The sequence below is a fragment of the Polypterus senegalus genome, chromosome 2 (assembly GCF_016835505.1).
Source record: "Polypterus senegalus isolate Bchr_013 chromosome 2, ASM1683550v1, whole genome shotgun sequence".
Classification (NCBI taxonomy): Eukaryota; Metazoa; Chordata; class Cladistia; order Polypteriformes; family Polypteridae; genus Polypterus; species Polypterus senegalus.
Window position 1 is genome coordinate 54695621 of NC_053155.1, and position 12598 is coordinate 54708218.

The 12598-nt window shown below is 35.9% G+C and overlaps 1 protein-coding gene across 1 annotated transcript in view; it reads left to right on the plus strand.

The window, feature by feature from the left end:
- Window positions 1–5178: 5178 nt before the first annotated feature.
- The window catches only part of tbx15 (T-box transcription factor 15), a 71671-nt gene continuing 64251 nt past the window's right edge, over window positions 5179–12598 (plus strand). The window contains exon 1 of the mRNA XM_039743722.1: window positions 5179–5625. Coding sequence (XP_039599656.1) covers window positions 5424–5625 — 202 coding nt within the window. The 5' untranslated portion in view covers window positions 5179–5423. The remainder of the gene's footprint in view (window positions 5626–12598) is intronic.

Sequence of the window (12598 nt, forward strand, 5' to 3'; positions counted from 1 at the left end):
GTTTTTCCCGATGTGCCATTTCATATATGTTATTTACCGTCCTGTACCTGGATGACAAATAATATATGTTAAGTCAGCAGGGGGCACTCAAGGGGTGTAAAAGTACATTTTATTTAAACTGAAAACTACCGAGTTGAATGTCCGATACCGGTGTGCCCCTCACTTGAAATTCATTTCGAAGTAAAGTGAGTATTGTACATGAATTTAAGCAAATCGTAATTGGAATAAAAAGGCGAGTTATTACTTCTAAAAATGTTAATGTGTTTTGAGAAATTTTACACGGAATATGTAAATTACCAAATATAGTAATTATATAATTATTATGTGAATATACCACGAAGGCTGATAAATAGCAAAACTAAGTCTGATAACTGTGAAATGCCTCTTTTTGGTTTACATAATGAAAGTGAAGCTTGCAGTTGTGCTGTGTGTGATCTGTTTTACTAGTTTGTATCAAAATAAAATTGTTTTCGGAAGTCGGCACAACGTACATTAACTTGCCATAAACTACATTCCATGAGTATATATGGACTTCGTATTGTCCAAGCGTATCTTACGTTCTTTCTTGTTACTTAAAATCCCTCTAATGTATTACTTGGTTTTGGACAGAAATTAATTCGTTATGCGTGTGCTTTTGCACAATATAAAATAAAAGGCTGTAATTGCTTGTGACCTTGAACTGGACTGATAGAGTTCGGGAAATATAAGGATTTGCGTGAGTAAAACCACCTCGCAGTGGAAGTGATATCAAATTATTGTTTTATTTTGCTCATTATAATTATCTTTCTGTTGGTTTTAGAAGTCGTTTTCAACGACCTGTTTTGAATTCGTTAAAGCGCCCACAAAACAAACCTTTACAGCAAGTGCCGCGTTACTTTTACTGTTGATATTCATTTCTTTGTAGTAAAGGATGATTAAATATATCGTGAATAATCTTTATTCGCTAGCTAATATAAATATCCCTAAAAGTTATCGTTCTGATTTGTGTATTTATTACCGATTATCTGAAATTCAATGATTTAAAATTATATTTCTTTATATTTTCATCTGTATAGTGCCTTTCACACATTGAACTTTTAAAGTTGCTTTATTATCTTACTATCTTTCTTTTATGTAGTCTTCCGTATCTGTTCATTTTTTTGGTGTCCGTCATGTCAATCTCACTTTTATAGCACCCTTTATGGTTATCTTTTAATTCATATCAGGCATTTCATATCTGTGTTTGTTCCATATTTGTTTTAGACAGGAGTAATGTCACAAAAGGGATTTATCGATAAAACTAATTTCATCAAAACTGTTTCTGGTTTAGCAAAAGCTTTTAATTGTAAAATTAAACCATCAATTTTCTGACTTTAAGCACAAGTTGTTTTAAAATGCAACATCGGGTTTTCCCTTCCAATAAATATGTATAAAATATGTGGCAGTATGCACTCGCACAGCCGGCTTGTCCTTTACTTTGTTAATTTTATTTGTATTCATTTCCTATGCGGCCGGAACCCCAAACAGATTCTTGATTATACTGGAATGCATATTGAAATGCTATCTGACCTTTTATAAGGCGTTTTTTATCATTCTTTGCCTATTTTTTGTTTAAATGAAAATTGGAGAATAGCTCAGGAGGGTCTCTGCTTCAATATCACTTTAAACTATGGTAATGCTACTTTTATTCTGGGGAAATCCTGTAAGTCTTGTTGATAAAGACATACAACTGATCAGTAAATCAGATCTTTCAGGGCCTCATGTTTGCTTCTCGAACTAAAGATTAAAAAAACGGCTTCGCCGACATCGTCATTTTTATTGCCACTGTCTGTCAATTAAGGATTAGCATCGGGACCCAAATTAAAATGGACTCATCTGGACAGTAAAAATCTTATGCCAAGTTCGAATGTCCGCAGAGCGAGCGTAAACGTTTCTAGGTGATAACAGGAACGTTTGACGCTAATGTATGACCTTTCAATCTAAACGATTTCAGGTGACCTCCCCATCTTAACCGTTTGTCATTTGCCTTCAGTTAACACCAGGAAATTCTCACTGTGTTTGTATACTAATGTTGCCTCATATCTGAGCGCACCACACGCTGATACTGACTTGTGTTACAGTGGCAAATACAAAAACAAAAAAAATTATAAGACAGTAATGGCAGGTGATTTTATTAAATTCTTGAATCTTGTCCGGACGGGTGCTTTGTGGCCCTCCAGATGTCCTTTTCTAGTGATGTAGAAATGAATTGCAGTTTGGCCATTATATGTTTTATTCTTTGTAATGTATTTATCGTTTCTTCAGCAAACATTTGCATAAACATTTAGAAAAAGCAGTGATTTTTACTATAAAAACGATGGAAACTCCGATTAATCAACAATGGTATATATGGTCCTAATTAATTTTTGAAAAGAGAGAAAAAAATGCTTATTTATTCTTTTCAGTTTACGCGTATAACATTTAAAAAATTAAACTTTTCCTTTTATTAAAGTGTTATTTATCCTGGTAAGTGCTCAAATGATTGCTAAGATGGTTGTTTAGTCTTTCTTAGGTGGGCGAATCTTAATTTATGCCGAATAACAGACTGTTTCTAAAGGATTGTGTTTGTTTCCAGAGGGGAGAAGAGTCACATGTTGGCTTCCTACGACCCCGTTATGTAGCACAGTTTATGGAAGATTAAAATAAAATAATGTGCATTTGTCGGACTTTTACAAACGACGTGTTTGTGTCAGGAATAAACCACCCTCGACACTTAGACTGAAGTCTGTATGAGTCTGTCATTGGGAAGAAAACGTTATGATCTTTAAGTAGAACACTCTTGAAATGGCCAGAATATGCACACTGAAGAGATGCAATAAATACACGGCTTAGTCGGGGAATTTCGAGGTTATTAACAAGAGGACGATTTCGACAGTTACCTTCTCAAGTGGATAAATGTGTGCGTTTAAGGTATTCATCTGTATCTAAAAAGCTCAGATAAATACTTTCACGTTGTAAAGATATTCTTTCTTCTGTAATTAATCAAAAGCGTTGCACATTTCCCAACCTATAATTCCGTATCCAGCGGTAAATATAACGCTGTTTTCGATACTTCCTGTGTGTCGTTAAATGCGACGTATGCTTACTGTACATTTAATGTGGTAAAACAATTATTTAAAATGCAAGTAAGAAAACGTTGTTCTGACGAATTTTATCCATGTTCTAAATATTCGGTCTTTTATGTTACATGGCTTTGACTCGAATTTCGAGTGTGTTAATCTTCGTCCCAGTTTCCTTTAACACCGAAGAAGTAATTACAGTGAAAAAAAAATAAAAAGCTGAGGTCAATATTATCTCTTCATTTCTTTGAAATGGCATTTCTTACAAAAGGCTACTCTAAATATGAATGTGAATTGATTTCTGATGAAGTTTGTTTATCCTTGCAGTTGGCCGGAGTTATGATGGTTGAACGCCCTGATAATGGCTGTCTCTTCCATGCATGTACCGCATGTAAAGGTCGCAAACAGTAGCTGCAACAAGCCAAATCTGGACGGGACGCCAACCCTCTGTTATTAGGCATATACAGTGTGCTCTATTTACTTTACTTCCTTCAGCCTTTCGTTTTTAAATTGATAGGTGAACTTCTAATGCAATGCCGTTTAAAGCTGCAATATAAGGGGTGGATATTTTCCGAATAGACAAGAGTAGCTTCATTTCACCTATTACTCCATTACAACGTGTCTGTGTAAGAGCGAGAGACTTACCTGCAGCGATAAAGCGATAGAGGACAATAAAGTAAAAGTTAAACCGCTCGGCCGGGCTGTGCACGCGGCACTGTATTTGTAGAAACCGTAGTTACATTCAAAGCTAAGGCACACGAACATGTGCAGCACCTCCCGGCCGTACCGAGTCTTGGTAGCAGTCGCGCAAACAGAACTGTCCTAAAATGGATTATTTTAATGTATATATCGCTCAGATTAATTTGCTATTGTCCCAGTTATACGATGATGTTATTAAACCTGCACTTTTCGTATTTCGGAAATAAACCTGTTTAGAACCATGTTTTATAACTTTTATGTTTTAACTGCACTTTAATTACGAACATATGTTTTTATATACAGACGGTGTGTGAACTGCAATATTTTCTCCATTTGCTTAGGGAAGTTTGTAAACCGACGACTTCTGAAGTGCTTTGCATGGATGTTTGATTTTTTTTGCCCTCTAAAGACATTTAAAAGTAACAGTAAAGGGTTATTAAAATATGCGTTTTTTTTTTGTTTTTTTTTTTTTTTAGGATGACAGTTATTTCATTACGGATCGAAGAGTTGAGAAAATTGGCCATGCATGTTTTTTTATTTATTTACGTGTGCGTATAATTTTGTATGTATATATATATATACGTGTATGTATGTATGTGTAAATATGTATGTGTGTGTTTATATGCAGTACATACATAAATATGTATTTGTTTCCGAATCAGGACCTCATTTTTCTTAGCTTAGGGCAAGGCAAAGCAATGGGTGGAAAGCCTTGTCTTCGCTGAGTACCTACTAACAACAGTAGCTTTCTTTCTTTGTTTTCCAATATATTCATCACAGTGATGGAGTTATAGAAAGCAACCATTATTTTTATTTAAAATATCCTGACAATGTTGTAAAATGTCACGCTGAAAGGAGTTTTTGTACCTTTTTAACTATACGAGAACGAGATGTTTGTCACTTTCTTATTTTAGTTTTCTATGCTTTTATTACAATACTGTTACTGATACTACTACTACTGATAAGAATGATGATAATTAACAATAATATAAATGATATTTATACTCGCTTAATCTAGCATTAATATTCACCCAGCCCTGTAAACACTTCACATTATAACGCAGCAGCGTCTTCTATCAATAATGATGGTAATTCAATTGTTATGTTTACGACCTTTTCCTTCTTTACTAAAAAAAAAAAAAAAGAAATCTGTGTAATTTTCAAGAAATCCTTCCCGGGTGACTTTGGGTTAATTTGGAATCGGCATGTTTAGTAGCGACAGTGTGGCTGAAGCGTCTCGCATCGCTTGCCCATCTTTCTCTTTTATCATTGGATAAAGAGTTTTGCCTTTTGCTCTGTCCTCGTCCTCTATTGGTCGGGAGCCTTTTTGACAGCCCTCCGGTTTCCTCCCTCTTCAACGGGAGAAAAAAAAAAAGTTCCACTGGAGTGTGCAACCGTCAGAGCCGTGCATAGCAAGACGGCAAAGAAGAGACGCAAAAGGGGGGCAAAGGCAGAGATACCTTCGAAACAAACTCCTCTGACAGGTAGGAATGGCACCTTCCCATCACAACTGATGTGGCTCCATTGCCAGGCTGAGTTTCTGGATTACTTTTTTTGGAAACGGCTCTCGTGCCTTGAATTCTGTGCAAAGTTTTTGGTTGACTTTGGAAGGAGACTCTTTTTTCTCTCTTGGAGTGGCCGTATAAAATGAGTGACAGACGACGATCTGCTGCTGCTCTCAGTTCCAGAGCTCACGCTTTTTCAGTAGAAGCCCTGATCGGATCAAACAAGAAGAGAAAACTGAGAGAGTGGGAAGAGAAGGAGTTGGATCTTTCCATGGAAAATCTCAGCCCCAATGGGCAGCTAGTGGAAGGGGACGACCCAGCTCACTGTCTCGATATCCAGCCCGGTTAGTGCTCACATTTTAGTCAGTATATGTACATATGTCATGTGTACTGACAAATACGTACTTCTCCAATATGACCCAGAACCCTTTAACCCTTGGACAGCAATTAATTGCAAGTTGCTGTCCTCACACTGTTTTGATTGCTTTCTTGAACAAATGCACCATTTGAGATCAATAGGTTTTAATAACATTTTGATGTTAAGATACAGCAAATCAAATAAAGATTAACAGAATAAACCTGGGATCCAGACCATATTTGATTTTTTTCCGTTGGTTTCCAGAAATATATGCTGCTGTCAAGTTAGCATTCATCAGTGCTCGTCATGAAGTGACTCGAGTATTTTGTAAATGAAACGTTGTTTTACGTCATTATATGCAGTGAGCGATGTTTTCACATTTTTGTAAGTTGACGCACTTAGGCTTTCACATTTTTTTTTCTCGTAAACAATTTACAGAATAATTTATCGATTCGCTGATTAAATTGCTAACAAAGTTTAGCCGTATGAAATACACGCCTCACAAGCTCTGGATCAATCTCCTGAAACAGCTTTCAAATGAATTTGCCATTATAATTTTTGTTCGTTAAGTGGAGACATGCAGCTGCCCATCGCTACCACAAGTAACAGACCTGTGATCATTTTCTCAATATATATATAATCACAGAATAACAGATAAATATGTAGTATGTTGCTATTTATTTCGTCCTCTTTTCGATCTTTAGTTTGTTTTAGTAAGCGACCTGCTCTTCAGGAATCCACCCTCCTGCTCGGCTCCACTTTTGGAAGGAGATAACGCGGATGTCAGCTCTGCCGTGATTTACTCGGTTAAATTCGCACTTAGCGGGTTGTTACTTGGTTTAGAGCAATTCGGAGGGTCCCGTAAGCCTGATTTGCATTGCATGATACCACATTTCGGCGAGTTTATGGTCAGTATTTTCTGTTCACGCTGAGATGCTAAAGAGATCGCCTACCCAGATTATTATGTTTTACAGCAATCGCTAAAAAATTGGACACGTGCCGGGTCTCTTCCATTTGCGTTGTCCAACTTAAAGTCCTATGCTAAAAAAAAATGCCACCCAGTGCTAATTGTTGTTGCCTGTGGGGAGTCGCCATTAAAGTGTACACCGAAAGAATACGATCGAGACAAAAATAAAGATAAACGTATTCACGGAGCTCATGCGTTTATAGTTTTGCATTGATATATAACTTGACATTATTTAGGGCTATTTGGAAAATAGTGTTTATATTCAAAATATTACAGTGAGGCATAATCCTTATATTATTGCGTGCTGTTTGAAAATAAGCAATTCAAAATGTATATTTATGTATTATGGACCTATTTAAGACGCGCAAAGTAATTCGGGAAAATTAAAGTTACTTTGCCAGCCTGTAAAATCTTAACAAGAATAATATAAAGTGCATATTCCAAGTTTCGTTAACCAAAGGAAAACAAGAGTAAAATAAAAATTAATTTAGACTGACCATATTTTTCAACCTAAGTGACAGAAGATAAACATGATTTTGAAATTATGCACACTTTGTTTTAGTGACCTGAAGTGTTCACTGCTATTACAGATTATTACTCTGTAAGGCATCTTAAAATACTATCTGCTAAAAGTGCTATCTGCGAGCTTCCGCAATCCTGATAAATATTTCCGCATAAAATCTTAAAAGTGCTATTAAATAATTCCGCGTTTGCCTTCAAATATACTACAACCATATTGAAAATGACTTCCGATTTGTACAGTGTATTATCAATCGGGTGTTTCGTTATACAAAAATTTTACTTGGAAAAACATAAGATTCACGAGATAAAGAGTCATTCTTGAAACATACAGAGGCAGATTTAAAATCTCCTTGGTGGCCGTTTTTCTGTCTGTAAGGCCATGGATGCTGCTATGTTAACAACTTATTGTATCATTTTATTCCGGCTAAAGTTAATTTCGAAAGCAATGCTTTACTTATAAACTTCAATATTATTATTGAATTAGATTATTGCACAAATGACAACTGAATTATTACAATTTATGCGTCTGCCGCGTATTCCGTGTGTCTCTTCTGATCTTTGGAATTGAGCGTTCCTGCCTGTAAAGAACCATTGAGACATCTCATTAACACACTTATTCAGAGATTAAAATAAGTATCAAGAAAGTAGTCCCAGATTAAGATTTTTATTTTTAAATTGTTTATTTTTTTACTCATATTTTTAATAGGATTATATGTGTACATAATATATCACAAACGCCTTCGGGACGTTGGAACTTTTTTGCTGTCAAAATTCAATAATAAGCATGTTCGTTTTTATCCTGATTATAACACCTTATATTGTATTGTTCTATTTTAGACAGATATATATATATATATATATATATATATATATATATATATATATATATATATATATATATATATATATATATATATATATATATATATATATATATATTTAAAATACACACAGACACACACATTCTATTCTATTTTAACAGCACTACAAGCTTAGTGTGCCTTATTCGCCTTTTCTTTTCGTTTTACAGGTCAAAGAGGTAATAGCTCTAGTATGTGCCCCAAAATTCTATCGAGTATAATTAACAGTATATTACCGAGTGAACTGCGAGAATGATCGTTTATTAAAATTCGACTTTCGACTCCGCTCGCGATCTTTAAGCCTGTTTAGCCCCTGTGGGCGAGAGTGTCTGCCCAGTTAGCAGTTGGACTGACTGCTTCACGCAGCGCCGGAGTGCTCGGGCATGGAAAAAAACAGCGCGCTTTACTCGGACCGAATGTGCAGAGATGCAGTGATATGGACGACACCATCCCGTCCAGTGCGTGTTCCTCCTGGCGCTCGATGCTTGCAGAGAATTAAATAGTGTAAGGCGATGGATTAGTGAGCAGAAGAAAACGTAAGTCATAAGCGTTGCCTGCTCTGGAACAGTTTCGCCACTACGGCGATCTTATGTTACCAGCTACTTGGGGGTGAAGTGATTTTATTTTTGACATTATTTTTGTGTTTGCTGCACCGCTATGTTTTATTTAAATTTACTTAAGTTTCTATATATAATAATGAATACAGAATATAGTGACTGCAGGTATTTTTTTATTGCCATATTCGTTTTTCAAATTGTTTTTTTTTTAATCACACTATACCTACCTTCGCAGTTTTTATTTTTTTTCTTTCTTTCTTTCCCCTGTATTTTAAAACGCATAAAAATGTAAAATGTTGGTTTGCTAATAATCCACCCGGAAAATTGTGTGCCTTAATAGTGTAATTTGATTTTTCTTTATCGAATTATATTTTTTAGATAGTAGGGGGAAAGAAATTTATGAGCATGTAACGCCTGAAAGAGGCAGAGCGAAATTGAAGCAGCCAGTGTGAGCTCAGGAAATGTCTTACTTATAGAGGGCACCGAAGTCTGACCTTTCTTTACATTTCTTTCTTTAGGGCAACTTACATCGGGTTACAGTGTACAAAACGCACAGGGAAACACTATCCCACCCCTCCACCCCCCAAAACAATGACTGGTGTGGTACTCGCCAGTACAAGTATTTCAATTTACATTAAGGAGTCCTCGTTTAGAAACAAATTTAATTTATGGATCCTGACCAAGATTTGTTTAGATGTGCATTTTTAAGTTACTACATGAGGCATGACATATTACATTTACAGATGTAAGGTAACTGTTTTCGATTTCTCTAAACAATATTCTTACTGGCTATATACACTTTGTGTGTTCATTATAAACTGTGATACAAATGGACTTAATTAGTGTTCATATTTATCAGTTTGTTATAGTTTAATTTAGAAAGTCTTTATGTACATATATATATAATTCTGATATTGTTCAAGTGCACAAAAGGTGGCTAGTTTCATTTTAAGGTGTGTTACTTTGTTATTCAGATGAGCCACCACAGTAAATTGAGAAAATGCTTATGAAGTTTAAATTTGTTTAGAATTTGGCTAGGAAACCCTTTTTAAATAATTGAATTTATCAAGTCAAAGATGATGGTTTGGTGTGCTTTTCTGTTGCACTCAGAAAAGTCCAAGCTGTCAGTTACAGTTGTGCGACTGTTAATCCATCCATCCATCCATTATCGAACCCACTACATCCTAACTACAGGGTCACGGGGGGTCTGCTGGAGCCAATCCGAGCCAACACAGGGCACGGGGCAGGAAACAAACCCCGGGCAGGGCGCCAGCCCACCGCAGGGCGACTCTGTTAATCAGCTTTACTTATTCTATTATTGTTGAAACCTGCAAAAGATATTCTCGATGAAATTAGCCTAAAACATTCTTGCTGAGTTTCTCAATTGACACTGTAAAGAAAATTAGCTAAAGTAAGGCATTACATTTTCCTTTGTCTTGCAGCTCAGATTGGAAATTATCCATGATGTCTGTTTCAGCCCATCTAACTTTAATGAAGGTTTACCAATATATTAACATTAAAGCCTACATTTGCTTAAACTAATAATATAACTGAAATGAGTTTCTGATAGTACTTTAAATTTCACATTTCCTCGTTCACATGATGTTAAGTTTGCACTTCATTTGTTTGACAATTATTCTGAAGTTCAACATCGTTCTCCAAGTCTGGGATTATATGCCGTGTTCTTTGTGTTTGTGTGCTTTCTTATAATTTGGTATGCATAGAACAAGCAGTGGTGTGAAACAATGAAACACACACACACACACACACACACAGAATGTACCAACAGGCCCACTTTCTCACACTCCTGTCTCCACCACAATCCCCTAACACAGAGTTTATCCCACAACTCAGGCCCTGTCTCTTTTGAAACAAACATTGTCTGTTTCTGGTGGGACAGATCAAACAGAACTTGCCCCCCTTTCTGAAATGACATTTTTTTTCCCTTAAAGTTCTTGATATATTTGGTGGCAACTTAGTATTGAGTAAAACAAAAAAAAGTCTCTTTTTTAACTCTTGCATTTACCACAACTCCCTTAGTTACAAACCTCAAAGATAAAAAAAAAAGAAAGACAAACTTTCTTTTATGATGATGCGCAGTGAATACAAAAGCAGTTATTTGATAGTAGTGATATGAATCATTAGAACATTAAAAAAATCTTAAAATTACAAAATAACTTTTCTGCAAATTGACTGAATGGCATATTTGGCAGTTGCTTCTAAGACTACGACGTTCACTCCACACCGTACACTGGAGCTGCTCCTTGTACTCCCTCGAGACTGTCGCTCTCTGCTGCTGTTTACTGTACTGCACACAATTTGTTGAAGTGTATTTTAATATTTTACTAGTCCGATAATTTATTGAGTAAGCTGTTTTCAAAGGAGCCAATTCACAGCAGATAGTGCTGTTTGTTCACAGATCTTGGATCCAATGTTCAAATCTCAGTGGTTGTTGTTTATGTGGTCTTTGCATGTTCTCCCTGTGTCTCCGTATTTTTCCTTTTGGTATTCCGTTTTCATTCCCAAAAAAGATCTGTGAATGGCCTCATGTAAGTATGTGGCCTTGTGGTGACCTACACTCTTAAACAGTCACAGTTCTGTAAAGGGTCTTATTGGGTTGTGGGCTTCCTCATAGAACCATCACCTACTTTGTGTATGAAGTTGGCTCTTTGGGTTTTGAAAAGGTCCCGAGTTTGAGGACAAAGCAGAAATCTTGAATGTATTGCCTTCTACCAGGACACTGACAGAGCAGTAAAACCTGAACTTAGTCCTGTTGTTGAATGCAGCCAGAGACCTTTTAAAAAGCAGGAACTCACTTGTATGTCACAAATCTGTTATCTTCTTTTCATGACTATTTATGGAATCTGTTATGGATCTAAATAAATAAAGGGTCTTTCTGGAGCCTTCATGTGGATGGTTCTTTTGGCAACCATACCTGGTCCCCCTATATGGCATTGCTCTGAAGGACCAGCACCTTTATTTTTAGGAGTGTAGTGCCCTGTCTCGGTTTGGTTCTACTGTGTGTCCATTACTGCTCTGATAGACTTTGGCTCTCTTTGAGCCCCAATTGGATTAAGTAGTTTTGAGAATGCTATAGTTTGTAGATCCATTTTATTTAACACACTTAAAGATTAAGGACTCTATATAATCATCTAAAAACAAAAGACCATTTTGTGCTTTAAAAGGCTATTAAAGACAGCAGCAAATTCTATTTTGTTTTGTTGGGTCTTTCATATAATAACATGTTCTTGTGTTGTGGATTCTCTCAGTGTGTCTGCATCGCTTTCATTTAAAACTCCAGGTTCTTCTTCTTAGAAGATGTGCTGCCATTTTTTTTAATGATTCTAAATTGCCTTGCGTCCTGTCCAAGGTAGGCTTTAGTCGTTTTAAACCTGAAGAAGGCTTTGGCTCCTTGCAGCCTTTAAGTTTATATCAGTACAGTAGGAAGATATTTATCATCTGTAAGAGCACTCTTGATCCACTTACAGGGCCACAGGGATGGTAAGATGGACATGAACGTAAATGTTTTATTTTAAAGCATTTTAAGTCAGACACATTCTTACTTTGGTTATCTATTGCCAGTTTATTTTCTTAACATGTTAGTTTTTTTTTTTTTTCAATTATCCTGCACCCCTAAGTTAAACTGAGAGCATTTAAAAAAAAAAAAATCCCGTTGGGTTTTTTTTCAATCAAATTAATCCAAAGTTGTTTTTATGTTAATTTTTTTACACAATACATTTAAGTGCTCCATTTTGCCTCAGTGTTTGTAACTCATTTTCATAGACACAGACCCTGTCCTGCTGAATTCTTGTCATAAATAATTAAAGAAGATATCTTGAAATTGCGTTGCCTACACAGCAGCTAAATGAATCTGTTACACCGCAGGTGCAAATGCATTTCCAATAAAACAAACTGCTTGTTAAACTTCAGCTCAAACTATAAGTGGCCCACTCCCCAGATAAGTAAATGTGTATCTGGTACTTTACAGATAAATACATTTCATAACATCATAATCATTTATCACTTTGTTTTTGGCCTAAACTTCCACTAAAT